The 27,500-nt window shown below is 34.9% G+C and overlaps 1 protein-coding gene across 1 annotated transcript in view; it reads right to left on the minus strand.

The window, feature by feature from the left end:
• The window catches only part of TRIM66 (tripartite motif containing 66), a 419,382-nt gene that overhangs the window by 283,837 nt on the left and 108,045 nt on the right, over positions 1-27,500 (minus strand). The window contains exon 3 of the mRNA XM_044082811.1: positions 6,867-7,014. Within this exon, the coding sequence (XP_043938746.1) occupies positions 6,867-7,014 (148 nt within the window). The remainder of the gene's footprint in view (positions 1-6,866; positions 7,015-27,500) is intronic.

The raw sequence follows: 27,500 nt of genomic DNA on the forward strand, positions 1-27,500 counted from the left end.
ACTGAATAATATAGCTATTGTTGTATACCAAGACAATATTACCAGTAGTATGTATCCCAAGATCTAATAAAGTGAGTAAAGGAGAACAGTACCTGTTGTTTACATATGGGTAGTGGATGCAAACCATGGATTGTGGCAGAAAAACTGATTATAACCGGTCCAAATTGTCTCGTTTTAATAAGAGACCATAGAGAATGTACAGGTTTCTTAGAAGAATGTTTGCTATTTCATCAGCACCGGATATATTCCAAAGGGCTGTTGCTCAGCTTGACGGGTGCTTTAAATATAACCAATATATATTACGGTGGGTTCGACACTTGAACAGCATGACAAGATGCAGCTTCAGCTGCAGAAAGGATGAAATGATGTCAGTTCAAGTTAAATCAGACCAAATATAAATTAAGAGTTACAAGTACAAAATACATGGGTCATATTCTAAATCCCCAGAAAATATAAATACACAAGTCTGGAGCCACGGAACTTGCCATTCTAATATAAAATAATAGCAAGCACTAACATGTAAAGCGCTTTGACCCAGAAATCTCCCGAGCTTCATCAGAACAATTAAGAAGTGGATAGCAGTTCTTTTATATTATGCTAGTCATCTTCTCAACCAATCAAATGGCCTCAATGATTTAATATAAATACATATTTAACTCTTGCTAGTCCAGGTTTGAATGACCATTTGAGTATTAATAGTGTCCTTAAATTAAGGGCAGCTAAGTTATAGGCATTATTTTTATATTCATTCTATGCCAAATACGACATATAGTAATGGATTTTAAGTGCTTTGTATAAAATTTTAACCAAGTTATGTTTGTGATATATTACAGAGAGTTTTATACTGTTTTGTAAGTGGAAGGAAAATTTTGAACTAGCAATAGTTAAAATGTGTTTATATTAAATCAATAAGACCATTTGATTGGTTTAGAAGAGGACTAGCATAATATAAAATAACCAACTATGTACTTCTTCATTGTTCTGATGAAGCTCAGGAGATTCCTGGGTGAAAGTGGTTAACGTGTTTGTGACTGCTATTGTTTTATATTAAAGAGTGGCAAGTTCAGTGGCTCCAGACTTGTGTATTTATATTTTCCAGGATTTAGTGTTCACTAGTTGTGTTTTTCATGGGTCATATTCTAACATTAGAGCGCTTGGAACATTGACACAGAACATTTCAAAGAATTGTGTATATAACAAATCCAGTAGATAAGCAGACACTACAGAGGTTGGTATGGATGATGCAGCATCTTGCATAGTTTGTAATTTACTAAAACAGTGCCAAAAATAAAAACACAGTCTAAGAAATTAAATGTAAAATATTTTCCCAATGTATGTTTGCTAAGAGATTGCAAATATTTATTCAAAACTTTCTTTATTTATTTCACCTGGCTTCCCTGCCCCTTCTAATCTATTTCCTACAGTATGGGGCAGGCCAACCACTAGGCTAATCCACTGAGTACAATTCCCATTGGAAAGAGCTAAAATAATCTTTTCTTATACAAGATAAATGAGAAGCATTCTACTGCTTTGATGCATAGTTATCGTGCAGGATAGTTTCCATATATAAAGTCAATTTTAATACAAATTATTTAGCCTGAATTAAATTTTTTGTCAAATCATCACACACTAAAGAACTCCCTCTTTTGTTATCACCCAATGAGCGAATTAATCCAATTCCCCAGGGCCAGTACAGCAGGAATAGACAACCTTTATTGTAAATTTATTATAGTAAGCATCTGCTTCACAGATTTGTTTGAGAATGTCAATAATTGAAAATGTTCTACCTGCATCTCTTTTCAGACCATTTTTCTGGATATTTCCTTAGTAGTCTTTCCAGGATATATATTTTCTCCTCTTTTTTTGCTGTCTGTTATTCTCTTAAAACAATGTCTGAACATATTTATGTGTTAAATTCACTTCTCCCTTCTTGGAGTTGCAAACCTAGACAACATCTGAAATTTTATACAGACGTGTTCCTTTGTGGAGGAATTTTTAAATGTCACTGGTTGTGGCCGTTCGCTGACGGGGTAATTATTCTTTTAGATGCAGGGTGAAAATTTTTTTTTTTTTAATTGACCATGAAGTTTGGCCGTTAGCTGTCTGCGTAATTATTCTTTTAGATGCAGGGTGAAAATTATTTTTTTTTTTAATTGACCATGAAGTTTAGCTGGAAAGTCAAGCTGTTTTTAGAACTGCTACCCTTCCCCCCTTTTGTAACATTCATCACTGCTTCACTTAACCCTTCTAGTTATGTTTATAACTTTACATTACTTTTCATACTTTTAAAGTATGATAATGTATAATGCATTGTATTGCTTAGATTCTATTTAATAGATAATATAAATAATCACTTGCCTGGCTTCTATGGCATTCTATTATCTTCTGATCTTTGGCCATTTGATTATCACAAGAAAATGGTCTTAGGCTGCCTGTCAGTATTTAAACCATAAAATCAGAGGTGACTAGGCAGAAACAAAAAAAAATGTCAGTACTGTCCAGTCCCCAGCCATACTTGAAGCACCTTAGATTTATGCCGATTTTCCCTAGGAATCATCACGAAGCTGATATGCAGTAAAACACCTGTATATTCTGATGTGTACAACAACTATTCATTACTGGGATGTTAGAGTCAGCACTGCTGTTATACACCTTCACCAAAGCTACAGAGAAGAGTCCATGGGACCTTAGGAGAAATATTATGACAAGATCACAAAGGGCAGTATGACAAAAATAATTTAAGTGATGTTATCCACATTGACTGTTAACATACCACTCAACCTCTTAGAACAAGAAATCTGGATAATGCCATAAATAATGGAGGGGCAAGGCCCAAAAATAGGGAGCATTTTTAAACATTGCTCTTACAAACTTAGAATGCTGATGGACTAAAGTTTTGCATTAGCATACATTTTCTGAAGGGTAAAGCCTGAAACTCAAATATCTGTAATTTTCTGACTTCTATCTTTAGCAATTTGCAAGAAAACCACAATTTTATTTAAGATGGACCAAAAATATAAGGGAAAAAATCTGTATATTTTGTGAAAATCTGTACATTTGAGAGGTATGACTGTGAATGACTGTACTTAGGGAGGAATGCTATGGAAAGAAGGCATGAGTCCATGGCCTGATCCATGAGTTTTGTTGTGCAACCATTATTTTACAGAAGATCTCATGCTGTTCATGGTGTTTTAATGGCCAACTCATGTTTTGCTCTAAACAGCCACAGCAATTGCCAATGTTTGGAATGAACCAGATCCTTATAGCTTTATATGTTTCTGCTGTCTATAGATTGCAGCTAACATTTTTAAGGATCAATTTAATTCCCCTGCACTGAGGCTTGACTGAAGTTAATTTTTTATTAAATCTATACTTAATACTTTTAGACGATCATCAAGATGCACAAGATGCCAGCCATTTTAATAGATTATGGCTCATTTTCTGGGACGGTCTCCTTTAATTCCAAAATACTGTAACTTAAGGAATCCAGAAAGGTTGATATAGAACATTGATTTTGTGTCCATTGTAGGACAGAAAATACTACAGATAGGTAAGGAAGCATTATTGTGCATAGCTAAATATTCTGAGTTGCCACTTTATTTATATTCATATCTTGAAAATGTTCAAATTTTTTTTATTTACTGTATGAAGAAAAAGTAGTTTTCCAAACTGCTTCTATGTTATAAATATTTATACAGTTTCTACTTAAATTTCTGGTACTTGGCAAGTTTATATACTTTCCACTACTGGTTTACAAACAGAGAAATGAATCATTAATAAAAAAGTATGTTAGATAAGGTCAACCATCAGCCACATAAACAGAACTCAGAGCTTTGACACCAGACACAAAACCTTCTCATATCAGTTTTGTGCCAGTGTTCTTCAGTGCTCTTTTTTTTGCAGGCATTGAGTATATGCTGTCTTCTGCCTGCTCACATTTTAAATACCTCCCACACTCTGTTGTATTTATCTCTTAACCTACTGATTTGCTTCCATCAATTATACCAGAATTCTTTTCACTAGATCTTCTGAATAGGATACCACCACTACATCCAACCCAGTCCTGTTTCATGGCTTTCTTGTCTTTTGTCAACTTTCTTTGCCATGACCCTCTTGCTTAGATTCTAGAATATTTCATAACATAGTATCACACTAAATACTTAATAAACTCACTATTACATTGGTTCCTGTATACCCATGATCTTATCATTTGTGATGGTTCGGGTTGTGTGTTATGTACCTAGCTATACCTTTTGCCAGCTGACATATTTGTTGCACAAAGTTAAGGCCTACTATGCCTTGCAGTACACCTGGATGCTCTGCTTATCCATGTTGAGGGCTACATTGCAAATACAGCTTGCCAGAATTAAGATTACATTGTCAATATGTAATATACAATATACCTGGCCTGCAGTAGGTATAAACATTTCAGTGGACTGGCCTACTTCTCCTCCCTCCCCAAAGTATAAATGGGGTAGGACTGCCTGCTCACTCACTCTGATTGCTGTTGTCCCCTTCAGTGCCTTGGCGACTAATTGATCCCACATTGTCTAGGCTATGGTTAGGGCTTTATCCATCTGCATCACAAAGCCAGCATCCACTTGACACATGATTCAATATGCACTACTCTGATCTTTTTTTAGTGTCCTAGCAGAGTGCTCCTCCATAATTAGGCTACCTTCACAAGATCCAATGAATTCCTTCTCTGCTTTTTGCCTGGTTTCATTCTTAGCTGTCCCTTCATTTGCATATATTGTTTTCATAGTCTTACCCAGTTCAGTCTTTTCCCCTTAACTACTAGGGAGACATATATATATATATATATATATATATATATATATTATATATATATATATATATACACATATACATATACACACATACATACACATACATACATATATAAATATACACAGACACATATATATACATATATAAATATACATACACACACACACACATATATATATATATATAAATAAATATACACACACATATATATACATATATAAATATACACACACACTATATATATATATATATATATATATATATATATATACATATATAAATATACACACACACTATATATATATAAATATATATATATATATAAATATACACACATATATATATAAATATACACATATATATATATATATATATATATATATATAAAAATATACACACACACATATACATACATATTATACACACATATTATACATATATATATATATATATATATATATATATATATATATATAAATATACACATATATATATATATATATATATATATACACACACACACACACATATATATATATATATATATATATATATATATATATATATATATATATATACACACACACAAATTATATATATATATATATATATATATATATATATATATATATATACATATATACACACACACACACACACACATATACACACAAATTATATATATATATAGATATATATATATATATATATATATATATATACACACATACACACACACACACATATATACACACAAATTATATATATATATATATATATATATATATATATATATATATATATATTTTATTTTTTTTTTGTTTCAACATACTCAGACTCATTCACATTTTCCAGGTAATCAGTGCCCTTCAAATCTCTTTCACTGTCCCCAATATATTCAGAATACTACTTCTTCAGGCTCTCACTCATTTATTCTTTTCTCTCACTCATCTGCTCATTCCCATCTGCAGGACTGCTTTTTGTCTCAAAGGCTATTCCACTGGTCTCATTTTCTTAAAGTCATGGACCTACATATTTTTGCCATTTTTCCCTACTTGCCTGTTGTTAATCGTGTTATACCAGCCACTCTGCCCTTTTATTCCCTAAAACTGGGGTGAGGGACAACTGTGCTGGGTTATCGACAGCAATTCCAGGTGGTTTAAATGATTTCTGTTTTTTGGCCCTATTTTCCCATACATCCACAGCAAAGTACTAGGGAGGAGATGTGAATGGCTTATTTCCTCTGTAATCATCTCACAGGAACCCACCCCTTTCTCCCTCTGAAGATAACCAAACGTGTTATGTAAATTCATTCAAATGGTTTACTGTATATTTCTTTGCTATGCTTTTCTTCAGTGTTATAATGCTCTTACTATATTGTACTGTGGAGCTCTATCTACATTTGCTTAACTGTTTTATTGTACATTTTTCACTGTATTTATCTTCAATTTTGTACATTTTCTTGCTTACTTGTACTGTGGAGCTTTTCTCCCCAGGCCTCCACTGAAAAAGGGCTTTTGCTCAGATGGACTATCTGGGTTAACAAATGACAAATAAATAAATAGATAAATAAATAAATAATGCAGAGGAAGCCCTGTACTTCCACAAGGGGTTCTCTCTTCAAGAAACTCTGCCCCTCCACCCTGAAGTGCTTGCCAGTGATATCTCTGATCTTTGCTAAGTAAATCCCTCTGTTTTGTGTGCCCTTGAGTGCAAGCCACACTCTTCATCAGCTATGGGAGGGACGGTGAGTGAGCTGCAACCCTGCATTCTGTCCCCTTAACTGCCGCCTGGTTTCTTCAGTGCTGGGGGTGAATAGTTGAATCCCAATCACCTATGTCACAGTCAATGAGCGAGCTAGACCCATATTTATTTATACAACTTGTGCTGTGGAATAAAAAATATATATATTTTATGGTAGGACTGTAAAAATCAACTTGAGATTTCACAACTGATTTTCTGAGAACTAACTATATAGAATATACTAAAAAGTATATTAGCCTAATATTAAAACTGCGACATTATAATTCATGGACCCGATGTACACAGCCTCCACATGAAATTTCAACATATACCTGAGGGGCCTTTTTCTGTAAGTGACAGCATGTGTTCTCCAGTATTCTTATTATGTTGATGTTCTTCCGTACAGGGGCTACACAACCACTCATTGCAGTTTGTACACAGACTATAGGCAACCCTGTTTTCTTTGCATTTTGAACAGTTCTGAAAAAAAAAAAAAAAAAAAAACAGTTGAGAAAACGTTTTCATGTTAAACTATGATATCTGTTACAAATGCACACAATTGCTCTAATTTCAAAGAGTTTTGCTTTAATATAAACAGAAATCAAAAGTCTTAATAGGATATTAAATAAAACAGATGTTTTACTACATACTATGATACTTTTGGGGTAAAAAGAACTTAATACGTTTCTAGCCTACCTTATCAAGGTGAACAGCGATACAGACTCTTAAGGGAAGTTTTACAATATAGTTTCATAACTTTTAGTTTTGAAGTTAGCAAACTTAACTTTGAGAAGCATTAAAATGATTTTGTAATGAATAATTATAGAATTAACATGAACCAAGACTAACTAGAAACTACTTTCCATGTTTCCTGTTTGCTTAAAGACATTGTGCAAGTTTCTCGGAGGTATTAAGATGAAAATCATTTCCCAAGAAATGTCACTGCTTTAAAAGGACCTTTGCTGTAGGAAAATTTTCAAAGTAAGAAGTCGTAAATTTGGTAAAGCAATCTTATTCTTATATGATCTTTATCAACAAGTAAAATTCCTTCCAGAATTTACAGCGAGTCATAAAAAATCTAGCACTGACAGTCTGTGTATACAACCTTCATTTTTCCTGACTTTTCAGTGCAACAGTTCTGGCACCATCATCCTAACTGAAACATGTCTGCCTGTACTTATTCACAATTATGTCATATAAGCTGCTTTCCATGACTGAAAGAATGTCAGGCTTATACTATACATTCCAAACGCATCACTTGCTTTACCACTTATAAATAAAATTAAGACACAGTTTAACTGCCTTCTAACTGATGGTCAGCTGAATCTAAACTTGCACTCAAAGTACTTAACTGGTAAAAGATTTTTTAAATGTATTGTGGGATAGGATTCTCTATTTCTGTTTGTCAGCTTTTGTAGGCTACAGTCTACATTCACCAATCCAGGCGGACAAAAAATGTTAGTCATATACGTGTTTCTTTAATAGTGAGGCCAATATCCTTGGATAAGATACATCTCCTTGTACAGAAGGTTCCAAAGAAGTGTGAACATTCTGCATATATGACATTATAAGTTTTTGGATTTCTTTGAACGCAATATGACAGGATCAGATAAAATGTTATAGAACATTTTTTTGCTTGTTTTTCTGAAACTGGTTAAATGAAAAGCAAGTAGTCAATTGGCATTTGCCTTAGCTATGGTGTATGTTGTCAGGCAAACATGCTTATGGAGATGATCAGTATATTTTTCTCATATCTAAGGACAGCCCAAGATCTTTTCTTTGTCTCAATGGAGTATCACTATAAAAATGCATAGAGCCAATTACTGCTTAGGTATACCTGGCACGTCATTTAAATAGGTTATGTTTATTCTTTGTTTTAAAAGTGATCCGGAATTTACTTTCACAAAACGGGCAACATAGAGAGATGACGGATGATCTGGAATATTATGCTACTAAACTGGCACATTCTGTGGTAGGAGCAGAAGACCTGTTGGGACACTTTTTTCTGCATGGATACATTTGTCATTTTAAAATTAGAGCAGGCATATCTAATATCAGATAGAAATACTCTTAATTAGTTTGTCATACTTAGTCAAGCAATTAGTAAAAACTATAAGAGTAACCTAGTCAAGCGAGAGGTTTCACTGTGTGATGCCTTAAACCTCCTATAAGAGGCACATTGGATATATACAAAATGACCCCTTAAAGATGTCAGGTGTCTCAGCTATATGGCTACTGAATGTCCATGACTTTTTAGTTTTTCTTTTCAGGTCTTTGTGGGTGCATTCAGGCCACTAAAGCCAAACCCCTGAATGCATCCACAAAGACTCCTATTTAAATCTATCCAAACAACCAATGTTATGGTAGCATTACAACAACTTTGAGCATCTGTAACTCAAGAAACAAGAAAGGCTAGTACAATAAATGTACTGCTACCAACACTATAATACAAAGTGTCTAGAACAGACTTCTTCTTTTGGCTGCTCTCGTTGGGGGTCGCCACAGCAGATCATCTGTTTTCTATTTCTTCCTGTCCTCTGCATCTTGCTCGGTCACACCAACCACCTGCATGTCCTCTCTCACCACATCCATAAACCTCATCTTAGGCCTTCCTCTTTTCCTGTTATCCTGCAGCTTCATCTTAGCATCTTTTTTTCCAGTATACTTTGCATCTCTCCTCAGCACATGTCCAAACCAATGTAATCTTTAACTCTGGCTTTGTCTCCAAAACCTTCCAACCTGGGCTGACCCTCTAATATACTTATTCCTAATCCTGTCCACCCTCATGACACCCAGTGCAAATCTTAACATCTTTAACTCTGCCACATCCAGCTCTGACGCCTGCATTTTTGTCAATGCCACTGTCTCCAAATCATATAACATAGCTGGTCTCACTACACTCTTGTAGACCTTCCCTTTCACTCTTACTGATACTAGTCAGTCACAAATCACTCCTGACACTCTTCTCCACCCACTCCATCCTGCCTGTACTCTTCTTCACCTCTCTTCCACCCTCACCATTACTCTGAACTGTTGATCCCAAGTATTTAAACTCATTCACCTTCGCCACCTCTACTTCCTGCATCCTCACCATTCCTCTATCCTCCCTTTCATTCACACACATATTCTGTCTTAGTCCTGCTGACCTTCATTCCTCTTCTCTCTAGAGCACCTCTCCACCTGTTCCCTACTCTCACTACAGATAATGTCATCAGCAAACATCATAGTTGACGGGGAATCCTGTCTGATCTCATCTGTCAACCTGTCCATCACCATTGCAAATAAGAAAGGGCTCAGAGCTGATCCTTGATATAATCCCCCCTCCACCTTAAATGCATCCGTCACTCTCACCGCAGACTTGAGGTTACCAAAAATGCACAACCCTACTACAGATTGTCAAAAACACAAGCCTTAGATTTGTAAAATCCAAAACAGAAAACACAACTTCCACATCTTTCTTCTAAAAATCTGTGTAACTTCCAGCAACAGCCAGGGTAATCTATCTGCTAAATGTTCTAACTACAAACTAATCAATGCAAGTTATTGCCCCACACCCTAACTTTAAGAAACAATATAGAGATCAGAAGCACAGCCTTTAAATAAAATGAAATAATTTATCTGAAAAGTCTGAAAAGGTTATTCTTTGACACAGAACATAGCCTTTTGTAAAACTGCTGTATGAACTAATTGGACTACACCCTTGCACATTAACCAACAGATAAGTAATTAAATAAATGAACACCCTAGCCCTGTTCCAAAAACAATAAAAAATACAGCTAAAACAAAATTACAAGTGCATCTGCTTCATTGACCTAGGGTAATCATACATTCCACTGGTCTTATATTGATAATAACATCTCATGTCTAACTACGCATGTTATCTACTGGTTTAAAATGCAGAAAGACTTGCAACTACTAACATTTATGACTACATGGCTGACGTACAAAAAAATTATAGCTTAGCTAGAAGGGAATGCAAGCTTTTATTGCATATGGTATGTATCAAGCAGTTATGAAAACTTTTTAAAAATTCAAGCAGAATTAGCGCTCACTAAAAAAAAAAAAAAATCATAAAAATTAATTCATAACCAACAGACCTAAATAGTACAAAATCATTAAAAGAAACCAAAGTTAAGTGTCTCAATGGCACAGAACAGCAGCAAAGTTGAGAAATTAAACATCTGCTCTTGGCCATGAAATGATGAAATTAAATGATACAAAGTAGGGACTGACCTGGCTACTTAAGCATTGTAGCACTGCAACAATATTATAGTTGGGCAGCCTGTGAGGATGAAACAATATACCAAACAATACAACAACTTCCAACATAACTAATTCCCAAGGCTAAATGCAGGGATTAAGAAAGAGTATCAGTGTCCATGACTGCCTGCAGCTCATGGAGGTACCTGCAATAAAAAGACATTATTTCCAGGAGAAACATGCCTAGAAAAGATGTTAATTTAAAAAGAATAAAAGTATTGGTCTGTAGCAAAGTAGTTCTCCTAACAGTGGATTAAATGAATATGGCTGCTTTTAGCATATATGCTAACATATTTCATTAGTTAGATTACACATTCATAGGAAAAGCTAACATTCTTGGTTAGTTAACCAGCAGCTGTACAACATAAAAACTTCTAACTTGGAAGGCCGAGTTTTCACTGACATATTTAGCTGCCTTTCTTAAACAATGTGAATGAGTAACTGAAAAACTTTAGACACACTAAATGTTATGTTTGCAGTCACATCAGCCAATAGAATGTGTACTCTGTTGTTAAACTGAACAGTTGGGTGCCTGTGTTAAAATTTGGCAGAGGGATAATTAGCATATTAATGTACAGATGTTAATGTATGATTCATGATGCTTGTATTAAAAAGAACATGACTGCAGCTTCTCAGGAAATTCTCCTTACCCCAATATACAGTTATCTTGGACTTTGTAGATATAAGTAGCAGGAATGTGTGTGTGTATGTGTGTGTGTATGTGTGTGTGTGTGTGTGGGGGGGGGGGGGTTGATGTGATTTTTTTTTTTTTGAAGTTTATAATTTCAAAAGTTTATGAAATGTATCAATTTTGTGACTGCAGTCATGATTGTTAATCATTTATATTATAGAGGAAACTGCATGACCATATACTACAGCCAAAATAATACGCTTTTTGAAATTTGTAATACTAAGTATACCAAGTTTTCACACCCTGATAATTCATGTCGAGCTTTGTAAGAGTGTGGATCATTGACAGCACAATCATAAAATGATATGCATTAACAAAATAGCATCAGAATAACTGTAAACTCTTTAACAGATTCTAAACCCTGTTGCTATTTGGGAGATATGAAGGAAGAAAATTGCAGCAGTTTGGTGTGAGCATATACTATATTAACCATAAAAAGATAGTGCCATATGCCTTTAAAATAGCATAGCTTTCTATATGACATCTGCACTTGCTTTGCAGTAACTGTGCTAATCTGTATTCAGATAATCAGAAATCAGTATTTAATAAGACTTATTTCACAGTACTGGCTGAACCAGAACTAAAACCTTGCTTGTGGCACTATTCATGCATTAATTCAGAAAACGTTGCAACAAAACATAAATACCTGCACTAATACAGAAGAGATCTAGACTCTCTATATTTCGACTGTGTTTGCACTATTTGCATTGCCTTTTTACTCCAACTCATATCATAGCAGCAAATTTAGAGATATAATTAGCATTAAACTGAGTCAGCCTTTTGAATGAAGGTTCATATTACCATGATAGGTAGCAATTCTGCCAAAAAAAAAAAAAAGTACAAATCATTTACTGTTTTCTAAATGAGTCAACAGTTATGCTGCCTTCTTTTTGTCAGTCCATGTTCACCTAGGCATGCATACTACACAACAAACTCAGCCAACTTGAATGCCAGATGGCCTGTTAGAAGAATGTATGCCATGCCATATACTGTTCATTAAATCACATGTAAATTACATGTGCATGTGATAAATTGCTATGAATATGTTTACAAAATTAGACATGTCTCAGTATAATGTATAATGGGCATTTAATATGGAGTTCTATAGTACTGGATAAAGCAGAACTGGATAAATATGAAACTCCGCAATATGCACTAATGAATGAAGCAGCCTGCTGAGTTACAATTACTTGCAAGCAAAAGTGGACAAATGGGAAAATGATCAGACATGCATGACTTAAACAGAGCCACATGTAGGCAACAGGACTGTCAAGCATGTATAGTTTAAAAAAAAACATCTAAAAAGAAGAGCAGATATGCAAGGCAAGAGTGTAAAGCCTTCATTGGCATAGAAAGGCAACTGCAAATCTGACAAAAAGGAAAATGAAGAAAAGTGCTCTCCAAGATCATCTGTAATAGGCAATGTTCAACATGACAAACATACTAGTGAGATAATCCGCTAAGACAGTTCCAGAACAGTAAAGAAAAAATAGCAGCCAATTGGCACCTTAGTCATGAGTATTACATAAACTGCAGCCACAAATGTTACATGACATATGCAGGATGACCAATAACGAGAAAGCAAACTCAGCCCAGATGCAAAGCAGACATGCAGAATGACTAGCAAGACAGACATGATATATCCAAATGTAAACATAGGAGTATCAGGGTTCATGACTTTCACAACTGTAAGTCCCAACCACAGGCAGTCCAGCAAAGTGATCTCTACAGAATTAGAGGGCTGTCATATAACACAGCAATAAGCCAGAAAATGGAAAGGATACACTAAACAACATGATGGAACTGAACAAAATCACAAGGCAAGGCCACTGGTAGAAGGTTCCAGCCATATTTCCTGGTGCATAGGAGTGGTAACAGTATGTTGATCAAGGCAGCAAGGAATAATAGCTCAACAAAGTAGAATAGAGGTGGTCATAGACACAAGTACAGTACAGTGAGGAAGACCTTGACCACAACTAAATGGCAGAGCAAATGGCCAGTAGGGCAACCTGCTAGCACATCTCAGAGCCTATGCTGTACAAGTTAGATGGAGGAAGTATTTTTAGCCTTTGTTAGCACTTTGAGTAAATGATCTTTATTGCAGTAATAAGAGATTCAGATATTTTAGAGCTTTGGATACAATTCTTGGGGGTAAAGTTTGCTTGCAAGGAATTTGGCAAAGTCAGTTTGGTCAGAATAGGGGGGATCATTACCAATAAGTTCAATCTAATGTAGGATATTGTTTTTTAGTTTTCTATTATAACTCCTTTAGTGGACCGGATAGTGATTTTCAGAATTTTTTTTGGTAATGCTTCTGATATTACCCTTCAGATGATGAGTTTATGATTTACCAAGTAATTTATGGAGTTTCTTTTGTTGTAATGTTTACTTATAGTGATAGTTAACTATCACGATACCCGGTTCTGGAAGGGAAGTATCTTTCTGGTATCTTTGATTAAGATTGTTGAGAACTGGAATGTGGTAACATATTTCTACAAGGGGATACAGCTAAGAGAAACAGTTATTAATTAGCTCCTGTAAAACTAAGAGCATAGCAGCTGTTATTGTTTAAACTGAGGAAAGCAAAAGGGAATTGTAAAAGTCAATAAAACTAGTATCTGTGACAGTCAGGTGTTTGGGTAAACAATGGGGGTGGCCAGTATTGTTTGCAGTAAGCTGGTTTATCTATTTCCAAAAGAGCTGGGTTAACTTGTAGATGTAATATGTTTTTGTCTTGGCTACAGAGATTTGCCAGAGTTTGTAGCAATTCTATTAGCTTTTCCAAGTTGAACATTATGTAATCAACTGTACCACTGATGAAAAATAAATCAGAAATGTATGCAGAGATAAATCACAACACCCATATACATATCTATATCTTTACATGGGTTACCTTTACTTTATCAAATGCCCACTTCAGCGACAATAACTTTACTGACACTTCACATTACCAACAAATGGAAAGCAGACATTTCCCCGCACGCTAAATAACCGTTTGGCCATCCCAACTTCAGGAACTAACAATAAAACAAACTCACCGATGTGGGGGGGCTCCCCAGACCACCCTTAATATACCAACTTCAAGAATGCACTACCATGGGGGTAAGGGCCAAAGTTCAGGTAGATGGCCAAACGGTTACTTTCCATGTGGGAAACATCGGCTTTCCATTTGTCGGTAATGGGACTTGTCAGTGAAGTGGGCATTCGATAAAGTAAAGGTAACCCATATATTTGAACATATCAGCAAACTGCAAAAGCTCATAAAAGTGAACACAAACAGATCATTTTACATCAAACTGCAAACTAATGGAAAATAAAAAAAATTAAAACTATTTTTTTGCACGTAGGCAAGCCCTTAACCCACTGCAATGCAATCCAATGCCAAAGGATGCGGACAGAAATTCCATTTAACAGAATGTTTGCTCACGGGTGTTCACTTTTTTTTTTTTTTTACAGTAGTAAAAAGCATTTGTTCATGTGAGCGTTTGCTCTTGTGAACTACAACACTATAGACATGCGTCTAGTGCATTTCTCCCCAGGCCTCCACTGAAAAGTGGCTTTGTTCCAAGTCGGACTTTCTCAGTAAACAAATGTTAAAATAATAATAAAAAAAATAAATATACTTTTAGACAGTAACAGCAGCCGTCCATTTTGCAAGAGCACTATATCCTTTATATATTTTTCCATGTTCAGTTAAGCTTTAAGTGATTTAAAAGTTTAGACCTACTCTTCAGAGTTTATTTTTTTTAGCACCCGGAAGTTGTCAGATGAAAATCTAAATCATTCTGCTCAGTAATAAAATTGAGAATGGCACCTAGATTAATTGCTTGTCCAAAAAATGGAATGCACGTCTTTCTCATTCTCTCTCCATGTTAAACACTGCAAGTAAAATGATTGTCCTTACCACTATTTCATTGCTATTACAAATCACGGAATTTACGGTATTTCATTTAAACTAATAACAAAGAGTAATTTTCTAATGTTCGTGTGCATTGATCTTGATTTCATGATGGTTTTTGAATACCTTTATTGAATTGATCACTAAAGACACAGGCAAGCATACATTTATACCAAAGAAAATAACCCATATTAACATATTCCTAGTTACAAACGCTATACATCACATATGTTTAACTTTCATCAATCCATATTTACACAAATTGCTCAATTCCTGCTTTCCCTTAAATTTCACTCCTCCTGAACATTATTTCCATGCATTATTCCCACAATTTTCATTTTTTTCTATGTAATTTGCTCCTACTCTTTTCTAAAGATCACACTATCAGTTCTTTAATCTCTACTACAATAGTCGATACTTCAAATACAGTTGGTTTAAACTTCGATTTCCATTATGTAGTAATTTTTTTTAGCAGACACTAGAATTAAACTTAGCAAGCCTTATTGGGTCTTATGTCTAGGCAATTCAAATCTTGTATCTCAACTCAATATTGTTCACCCAATATTACTGCCAGAGAACTCTGTGGTGAATTTTTGAAGTCTGCCAACTCATTACACTCCCAAAACATATGTTCCCAGTTAACTCTTCTTTCCCCAGTACACCTCCAATGTTTGAAATCTTCCTGAGGAAAAATTCTACTGAGCCAGCAACTTCTGTTCCATTTTCAACTAAAAACTCTACCAGATCAAGTCTTTTACTTAGGATTCCCTTTCTCTTTACCTATACTCCAATATCAATCCCTGATGGGGAAGACAGTCTGTAGCCTGCAGTCCATATATATCTTCTTGGCCTCTTCCCATTCTATTACCTTTCCCTTTCTAGTTATTTGCTTCCAATACCTTGGTTCCTTTGGCTGTTTTCTCCAATAAATTCCATCCCCCTCTTGCTTATTCGTTGTACCAATAATTGCAGTCATCTCTATCTGTAAAATTTCCTTTCTCTATTCCCATGTTGTCTTGGTTCTTAGAGTACTTTCTGCTACATTATGAATATAATATTTTGTATGACTGCTGCTATTCTGCTTAAGGATCCCCATCCAAAATCCCCATCTTCTTATTTCTTGAATTTTCCCGTTTTATCATCATCACCCCTTTCCACTTGGAATTATAGATTTTTGCTTATGTTACTCTGCTTGTGTTGTGAGCTTTAAGTGTAGTTCTGAAATATCCATTCAAATCAGGTAATCCTATTTGTTCTGATCAACTTATCCAATTTTACCTTTGCCTTCTTCCCACCCCAGATAAATTATTTCAGCTTTTTAATTATTGTTCACAACTTCTCCTCTAGTTGACAAAAATATGCCTGACCTGTATATAAAACTAAAGAGACTAAAAAACATTATCTCTGTTTTTGTCTGTCCATATAACTCAACAAGAGCCTCCAGGTTCTCGGTTTTTGCATTATCTTTTGTTTAGTCTCTTCTCCCATATCCTTAGTTGATATAACAGTATCTTTAATCCATACTCCTGAATACTTCATTTTATTGTGTCCCCATAAATATGGGCATGGCTGGACCAATTCATGTGTGGGTAAATAGCTTACACCTATAGCCTTTGTTTTATCCTCATTCATTTTATATCCCCATATGACTTGAAACTGTCTCAGAATGTTTTACAACACAGATATCATTTCTGGTTTTATCAAGTAAAAAATAATATTGTCTACAAATGAAGTTTACTTTTCTTGATTACCATACCAATTGTATCCCCTAATTTCTGAGTCCCTTATATTCTTTGCCAATGGCTCTAAATATAAAGCAAACAAAGGGAAAAGAGGGCATCCTTGCCTGGTCCCTCTGTTCAGACACAACTTGTCAGAGAGGTACCCACCCACTTTAGTTTTTGCCTACGATTCCTCATATATTCTGCTAATTAACCTTATTATTGTATCAGGGAATGCAAATGCTTCCATTGCTCTATTGATAAAATTCCAGCTTATTCTGTTAAATGTTTTCACTGCATCAAAACCCACCAACAGTCATATTTTCTTAGACTATTTCCCTCTGGATCAACATTGTTCTATTAATGTTGCCAAATGTTTGCCTCTCCTCCACAAACTCACATTGACAAATAGCTATCAATTTTGGCAACACCTACTGCATTCCCTCAGCTATTTTAGGCATAAATACTTTATAACCATTGTTTAAAATTGAAATGGATCTATATGAAGCTGTGTCTGATGAGTATTTACTGACTTGAGGTATTATAGTCATCACAGCTTTCTTCAAGGATATTGGTGCTATCCTCTTTTTAAAATACTGTTACAAAACCACCTAGATTTATCACTTTCTTCCTTCCTAGATTCCAAACATCCATCTAGTCCTGAAGACTTTCCTGCAAATTGATCTTATATCAGTGTTTTTATGTCATCTTTGCCTATCTTAACTGTTATTTGTGGAGTCTCATCTACCTCTAACCTTGGCATACTTAATTATTTCATAAATATTTCCATTTGTGCTCTTTCTGGATTTTCACATTCATCTGCTTTATATGAATTTTCATAAAATGTCCAAAATTTCTGTAATATAGGATCTCTGGTTATTTTTATTGTCATAGGCTCCATATATTTGGCAACAACCCTTTCTACATTTTGCTGCACAAGTCATCATGCTCAAGGTTTTTGTGCTCTCAAAAACAGTTACTTAACATCACTTACATGGTAAAAATTTCATCCTTCCTCTATAATTATATCTTAATCCTCATTGCTAAATATTCCATATATTATTATTACATATATATATCCTTTGTGAATTTTATTTTGTGTTGTATTGTTTCTTTTTTTCTATTATTATTAAGAATTTTTCTGTGTACAATTTTTATTTTTTTTTTATTTGTGAGCTTTTCTCCCCGGGCTTCTGCTGAAAATGGACATGTATCCAGTTGGACTAACCCGGTCAACAAATGTAAAATAAAAATAAAATAAATAAATAAACAAACATCAATTTTCCTCAACTCATGCATATTATCCAGATACTCCCTTATTTTCTTATTTGCAATCTTCTCTTCTGCTTTCTCTTTTGCAGTTGTGCATCTTTTTGTTCTGTGAGATTCTCCTTAATCTGTAATACTTCGACTTTTGTCAGACCTAAATAATTTGTGTTACTTCTTAACCATATCTTTTTTCTTTTATTTCTACCCTATTTTAATCTATGTTTTCATTTTATCCCACTCACTAGCTATACCTTCTGAAGAAATTTCTGTCTTCCATATTAAATCTTGCATATTTTCCACAACCCATGCCTTAAATTTCTCTCTTTTTTTCTTTTAACAGGTAGGTTGGGAAGCACCAGTCATTCAGTTTTACTTCATTATCCTGCAGTTTTATCTTGGCTGTTATTGGCACATGATCTGAAATAGTTATTAGATGCATCTCAAAGCTTTCAGTTAAATGCAAATGTTCCTGTAAAATATATATCTAGTCTAGCCATTATTGTACCTTGGGGAATATGTAAATTCTCTGCAAGTTCTTACTACTGAATATATATCTTCCAAACCAAATATTTTCAAAAATTTCTTCAGAAATCTAGCCTCAGTTGTTATATTTTCCCTTCTAGTCCCCCCAGGTCCATGCTCACTGTTGAAAATCAAACTCCAGTCCCTACCTACAAGTCATATTCCCTGCTAAAAGCGGATTATTTCTCTGAAAATTGTCAAACTCCATAATAGCCAGCATAATCCTCCTGTCTTGCCAGTTGCCCCTTACAACCACAAATCTACCATTATTATCTCGTTTTCCCTCTTCAATCTCTACTGGAGCTCTAGCAATTAGTATAAGTAATCTCCTTTTTGTTTGTCCCTGACACTCTGCTGTATATCCCTCTTGCAGCCCTTTCTTCAAATTTACAAGGTCACTTCATTCCAATAATGAATCCTCCCACATTGTTATTTGCACTCTGGATTTCTTAATATATCCTTTTTGCCTATACATGTGAGGCCATTTGTGTTCCAAAATAATATGGATAGACTAGCCTTTATGATAAGAAGTTATTATTCCCACCTATTATATAGGACAGCCTTTTTAAAAATGTTTATTTCCAGATTTTTTTTACATGCCCCACTAATCTTTGGCAAGTTGATTTTTTATACAGTTTCCTGTCATTTTATTTGAACCTATGTCACATTTTCCAAGACTTTTTGTTTTAATGCAAACCATCTAACAAAAAACAAAGACACCACCAGAACACCCCATAAACTTATTAACTTAAAAAACACAAAACTACATTCATCTTCAAATAATAAAGTTTAACCCACCTGATAAGAACAATTGACCCAAATGTATAGCTGCACAAACAGGTATTACCTAACCTAAAATTAAGGTTACCCAATGCTAAGTCCCCCTTCAGCCTATGCTCCTACTTACACCAATTGCTGTCCGTTATTGTCTTATCTTTATTCCCCTTCAAGATATTAAAAACAATATATATGCTTTCAGAAAAGTTTACGTTTTAGCCTTAAAAATGTGCTCTGGCTTTTATTGCTTGCCCCTCTAGTCAGCTTATCTTCATGGAAACAGAGTACAAAATGTACAGTTGCTCTCAGCTGCAGGATTCTCAACTTACACTGAACATTTATTTGCTAAAGAAAAACTTTTCATTACTTTCAGCATTATTAACTTGCTTACATACAAAAAAAAAGTGTTATTAGATTAAGATGTGTGCTTTAATCCATTCATCTAAGCAAAGGTAAAAGAAAATATATCAGCTTTACATATATTATAAACTGTGCACTTATACACTCCAGCCCCCACTCCAACAACCCATGATTACAGCATATTCATTTAAACATGCTTTTGTCTAGCCTTTACTTTTTACATTGTAATGCCTCTAGTTCATAAAAAAAGGAAAATAAAGCATGTTTACTTTATTATCTTCATCACATACACTATGACTGAAATGCTAGAATATAACATGCAATGTTTTACATAAATACTAAGAACAAAATTGTTTTACTTGTACTTACTTTTTCTTTCAGTGTCCTAAAAATTAATGACATGCAGTAGGGTATATGTGTTTTAGCCCCTCACAAGTTTAACAAAGCCAACAAAAGTCCAGGCATTCCACTTTTTCTTGTAAACCTATATTTCACAAATGTGATTGATGCTTTATAATCTCATATTTATTTCACTAATTTCAGTATTGCTGGTCTTTCTATTGGTTTCTCTCCATCTCCCAACCAAAGAATCCATTCAATTCTAGTATTTCTGCTACAGCAGAAAATCTCAGATTTTCCCTGTGTGCTCTGTCCTCTAATCTAACATTTTAAAAAAACATATCTTCTTGAGCAGTATCATACTCAGCCAGCCTTTTCTTCATTTTAGGATCTAACTTTTGCAGTTTTATCAGCTCATCTGCTTATCTGTTTAAAGCTTTTTCCATTTTTCCAGTCTTCTGTTATCCGAGTTGATATACTCCTTCAGTGTTTAATTTATTTTAATCAGCTCTGAGCACATTTGACTTATTTTTTTTTTCCTTTTGATTACTGGAAAACATGTCTTGCACCAAAGCTAGAATTTGAACTGCTTTCTGCTAAATAGCTACAGGATTCTTCCAAGGCAGTGTTTTCTCTTCACCTTTTCTAGTTTATTTTCTTTCAGGCTGTCTTATGTTTTTTCTTTGCTAGCATACAGGTATTGTACTTGCTAGCCAGTAACTGAATTTACTAAAATGTGAAGAGTTGCTGGCCCTTATTTCTCAGTTTCTTTGTTCACACTGGGAGAGCTGAAATTAAGCTGTTTATCAGTGTGCCACATTCTTGGAAGTCATCCTTTATTTTATGGCTGCTGACAGGAAATGATACTCTGCAGCTTTTCTTCAGACCTGACAGTATGTGCTCATTTTTTTGTCATGTATTTATACTGGAACATGAAAATCATCACTTAGAGTGCAATGGTTATAAGAAATACTAATAAATATTATACCCATTCAGCCTTATGGAGTGCAGTATTTTACCAGTAATTTAACATATTTGTTTAATTTTTTTTTCATGTTATAGTTAATTTCATGGCATCTTTTCACATATTCTTATTGCTAGTCCCCCACAAGCATTCGGAATCGCATCCTTTCCTCTACCAACCCTCCTTCACCCCTGACCACATGGCCCACCCCTCTTACATATATGCATGCTGCTAAGACAAATAATTGTACAACAGTACAGCACTTGCTCTGTAGTGCCACATTCTCTGCTGATAATTCTGCACAAGTGCTTTCATATAGGAAGGCATACATAGGGCACATGCCATTGTAACAACAATGTTATGATGTAATGCTTATTGTAAGAGGTACTGCATTTGAATGTTTTTATTTCCAATGTGATGGATCTGGCTGCAAAACTACATAATTGCATTCAGTGAATTTGATATGGTAGGGGTGCATTTACTTCTGGAAGCTTAAATGGTAGATAATTCCTCAGCTTCTGAAGTTGTAAAGTGATCCTTTATAGCAATATTAACGAACCATATTTTGAAGATTATGCAGTTGTATTTACTGTATTGAATGAAAACACACACCACTGTGTTATTTAACATTCATATCATTGCACAGAAAGTAAGGTTCACATTGTGTTGTTTCTTCCATATCATTTCTCCAGTTCCTAATTTTGCATCTCCAATCATTACCACTAAAGCAATAACAAAACCACAGTTTCAGTCTTCCAAAAATATGTAACCGTATATTAGTAGATAAATAAATATACTCTGTATATCTTTTGTAGAGTATAACTGAAAGCAATAAAGACAAGACTGCCATGATGCCAAAGGATTCCCAATTCTTTGTCAGGGTACACTTACCCTGAAAGCAGAGAGCATAACTTGTATATGAATTGGCTTGACAAAGAGAAATACATGTGCATTCAACATGCAGACTCATACAGTATGTACACTAGCAGTAACTGTCCGGTATTCCTAATGTAGTTCACCATGGCCATTTACTTGAATCCACAATTCCTTTCTCATACGGCATTTTATGTATTTATTTGTAGACAGAGTCATTCAGATTATATTTTACATGAATGAAATAATGTATGATGAGCTCCACATAAGTTGCATGATACCATATGTCTTGTCATTTTCTGTGACAGCACTGTAGCTATAAATGTAGAGATTCTGTATGTTTGATCCATCTTACACAGTAAATCCTCCACATGCAAAGATTGCCTCACACAACTTCCTGGCGAATCATGTGGACCAGCATTCAGCTACGAACTTTTTATGTGGGGGAGGGTAAATTATAAGAATTGTTTTGGTACTAGTTAGCAAAGAAACTATGAATTAGATTTAGACATCATTCAGAGAGGACATTTAAATGACAGAGACTAACGTGTGTGTGTGTGTGTGTGTGTGTGTGTGTGTGTGTGTGTGTGTGTGTGTGTGTGGGGGCTCTGTGTTTGCAGGCATCTGTATGTGTTTATGACTATCTGCAACACAAAGAGAATGATTGAGGCAGATTGATCAAGTCCATATTGTTGTTGTAAAATAAATGGATTGTTGCTGCTTTTTTTCCAAAGCTTTTCTTTTTGTTAGAAATCCTGCTGACCAACTCGTTTCCTTTTTTCCACAAATACTGAACATTTGAAGGAACAGGAGCATGGTTATAAAGTTGTCATCTTTCAATCACAGTCGCATACAAATAAACTCAATGGAGAAGCCTGGAAGTGGGAAACACGTTTAGAAGATCAGATGTGAGGAAAAAGCCAAAATGTGAAAATGGAGATGAAATGCCAAAAAGTGAATTTCAAAAATGCAGAGCCAAATAAGCAGATTTGAAATTGTGAGTTAGTAACAGTAATTATACAGCAAGTAACAGTAATTATACAGCAAGATAGCAGCTGTTAGCTGGATGTATATTGTGGACACAAAAGAAAAGGTGAAAGGGTGATAACCATGCCAGAAAATCCAAATACAGAGCTATATAGCATACTAACATCAAGACTGTGATGTTGGTATACAAATACTGAGCTATATATAATACCAGCATGGAGACTGTGATGTTAGTATGCAAATTACTGAGCTATAATACCAACATGGAGACTGTGATGTTGGTATGCAAAATACGGTGCTATATATAATACCAACATGGAGACTGCGATGTTAGTATGCAAAATACAGAGCTATATATAATACCAACATAGAGACTGTGATCTTAGCATGCAAAATACTAAGCTATATATAATACCAACATGGAGACTGTGATGTTAGTATGCAAAATACTGAGCTATATATAATACCAACATGGAGACTGTGATCTTAATATGCAAATACTCAACTATATATAATACCAACATGGAGACTGATGTTATATATAGCTCAGTATTTGGCATATTAATACCAACATGGATACTGTGATGTTAGTATGCCATATATAGAGCTATACAGAATACGAACATCAAGTCTGTGATGACACTGTAAGGTATGGAAACAACAAAAAGAAATGTATTGAAGGAATATTCAAATGGATCACAGAACTACAGACATCAAAAACCCTGGAAAAACTGATATGCATATATGACAATCTGCATACTTTGTGAGGTATACATAACTAAAAGTTCTCCAGTCTCCTGACCTGGAAGCCTACTTTAGAAGAAATTTTAAATTTCTTCTAATGCTTTAATTGGTTCTCAGAAGGAAACATTAGATATAAAGATAGTAAAAGCCTATTTAGAAAACGACATTATTTTAATTTTCTGGCCCATACAGGATTGCATGATAGCTGCATCAAGGCATTAGAGGTCTATATATTGGATCCTTAAGGGACCGTGTACTGACCTTTTACAAGTCTGTATTGTTGGCTCTGTTCCACACAAACATGCCAAAGGGAACATTATACTCAATGAATAACCTAATTAGGGCCGAATAAAGGAGGACAATGGCATCTCTAGATCTAGACACAATCCCTTTCTTTACAAGCTGTGCAATATAGAAGGACTTTCTTATGACAATTGACACATGCTGATCAAAAGTTAGGTCATTGTCCATATAAGTTCCTGAATCCCAAACAACTAGGCCAACTCTTAGGTGCATATTGTCAATTTGGTAATTCAATTTCCCAGGATAGATAACTACCAAAGGGATATGATGATGCATTTTTTGGCATTTAGTTTCAGGCCAGGATTTTGACACCAGTTGTTTGAGAAAAACCTTCCTGCAGGATGGACAAGTCATTTGGGCATTCAGCAACTGCACCTAACTTGCAGTCATCTGCAAACTTAGTCAACCAGAGCCCTTTGGCATTAGCTTTTACTTCAGAGAAGTAAATACAAAACAGGAAAGGTCCCAGCACAAAACTCTGGGAGACTCTACTAGTGAGTGATCTCTTTGTGTTGGTAACTTGCATTATTTTTTTTTTAATTTCTTGCATTCTATATTTGAAGCAATTGGCAATTCAGTGGGTGAGAAAGGTGTTTATTTCTAGTTTATTTAGCTTTTCTATATGTCTAAGTAGGGGATGGTATAAAAAGCTTTGGCCAGGTTGACGTATGTGGTGTGTACCATTTTACCTTCATCCATTGCTCTGGAGACTTCAACAACGTCCACCAGGTAAACATGACCATGAATCCAAACTGAGATGGGTCCAGTGATTGGAGGTTCTTTATGTCCTTACTGGATTAGTTCCATGATAAGTCTTACAATGGCTTAGCAAAGGAGGTTTAGCAGACTTATGGGTCTGTAATTGCCTGGGTTTGTGGAAAGTTCCCTCATGTAGGGGAATGACTATCTGTTCGCCATTTGTTTGGTACACAACCTATATGGAAACTGAGAATGAATGGTGTTGTTAGGGCTGTGGTTAAATCATGCTTTGTGCCTTTTAAGATGCATTCAAGTATAGTGTCAGGATCCACCCACAGTATTTGATTGCACTTTTAGGACTTAGCGTTGTGTGATAGGTGGAGGTGAGTCAGTTTAGGGTATCTTACGGGACATTTCAGCATTTCCATGATCTTATACTTCAACATTACTCTGCTCTACTCAATTTCTAACTTCAGATGCAGATCATACAATGTTTTTGCAACTGGGCAATGTGAAACTCATAATATACATATATTGTTAGCATATCCTCAACTATAGACCATACCTCTCAACTGTCCAGATTTTATTTTACAGAAGGTCCAGATTTTTGCCTCATAGTTTTACTCTGTTTTGTCATAAAATGTGTGGTTTTCTGGCAAATCAGTAAGTATTGAAGTCACTAAATAGTGACATACATTTCAGTTTCAGAATTAATACCATTCAGAAAATGCATGCTTGCACAGAACTTGTTATTCCAGTAACTTTCGACATTTACATGAGCAATATTTAAAACCTGTCCTTAATTTTGGGACTTTTGTTTCACCCATTATTTTAGGCTTTGTCCAGATTTCTTGCACCAAGAGGTTGAGAGGTATGCTGTAGAGACTTGGACAAGCTAACCTGCCACACAGAGCATGACTGTTGTACAACATTGGCTGGCAAACTGAAAACAATAAAGTCCAAATATTCAAAAATGCAAAAGGCCAAAGACCATTTTGTCTACACATGAACTGATCAAAAATGCATAAAACATTACAATGCATATAAGTTTGCAAAGTTTTGCTTACATAATAAAACCCTTCAAAACTTTCCACACAGGCTACAACATCTATATAAGCCATTGCCTAACTGTAATACAAAACCTACCTCTGAATATAACTTTAGCTGTAAATATAAACCTAATAGTAACCAAAACCAAAATCTTGTTTCCGACCTCAACCCAAACCCTAACACTGAAGCTAACATAAAAGCAAAGGTATTCAAATAGCATTTCATCCACTATAACGTTCATACAAACTGAACTGCATCACCCAATGCAAAATTTTCACAATTGATATTCAATAACAATGATATTACCAAATTACTGAACTACATATAAACATTAACATCTTCATAGAAAATAATACAGGAACATATCAAAAGTAAGAAATATACTAAAAAATGCCCTGAAACTATTGAGACTTGTATTCAGGTAGCTTGGATATTAGTTAATATTCCAAACCAGTAAACAAGTAAACCAAGTTCATAGATTTTATTCCACTTCAGTATGCTTACTTTTTTTCAAGGAACTGTTACTGAGCATGCATGTATATCTGCACATGCAAACACATGCATGTAAACAAAAATACTCCCCGATTCAATAAAACTCAACAAATTAAATGTTTTTGCATTGGGCAATCCCCCTTACAAAAGCACAGTTCATTTCAATCCCTAGTCTGATTTCTAAAATTTCCATACCTGTCAGGGTAAAGATCTGTGAAAATAATGATGTGCCCGTCACTAGGGAATACAGCTGAGCATACCTAATTGTGCATCAGCTGGATAAAGACAGTTTACCATCTCCGACCAGCATGTTACCTGCCCTAATAACTCTTGCTCCAATCCTGCTGAGAATTACAGAAATGTTATCATTACATCATTGGATAATAGCCCAACTCTAACTCCAATTGCCAAGTAAAACAAATGAACAGTCACATCTCCACCCACTTGCCAAATATCAGTCTCTGTAAAGGAAATAATAATATAGCTATTACATAACCTAAAATCCTCAATCCCTTCTTTCTCCTGTTTACATCCAACTTTCCTTAGCAAAGTAGCAGACTACATAGCCAACCCCCTTATCTTTCATTTATTATCTGTCAGTCTTTTCATGTGCCACCTTCCTGGAAGCATGCCATCATTATCCCTCTACCTAAGGGTCCCCCAGACCACAATGCATAAAGACTTTTGCCCTACCTCTACCCTTTATCCAGTTTTGAAAATATTTGAAACATTTCTACACAAACAGCTTCTTAAGCAAATAAATAGCTTTGGGCTTCTTTCTGAAAGACAACACAGCTTCAGTTTTGGATTTATCACTTTTTCTGCTTTACTCTCAGCTACTGACACTATCTTCTATAACATGAATGCTGGCCTCATAACAGCAGGTATTTTTGTGGACATGTCATGTGCCTTTGAATCTGTCACTCACAAACTGCTGCTGCTCAAATTATATATATTTAATTTTGTGAAAAAAACATTACAAACTGGTTCCATACCTACCTTAGCAGAAGGACATTC

Source organism: Protopterus annectens, chromosome 9.part0, assembly GCF_019279795.1.
Source record: "Protopterus annectens isolate FY-2018-M chromosome 9.part0, PAN1.0, whole genome shotgun sequence".
In the NCBI taxonomy this organism is placed as follows: Eukaryota; Metazoa; Chordata; order Ceratodontiformes; family Protopteridae; genus Protopterus; species Protopterus annectens.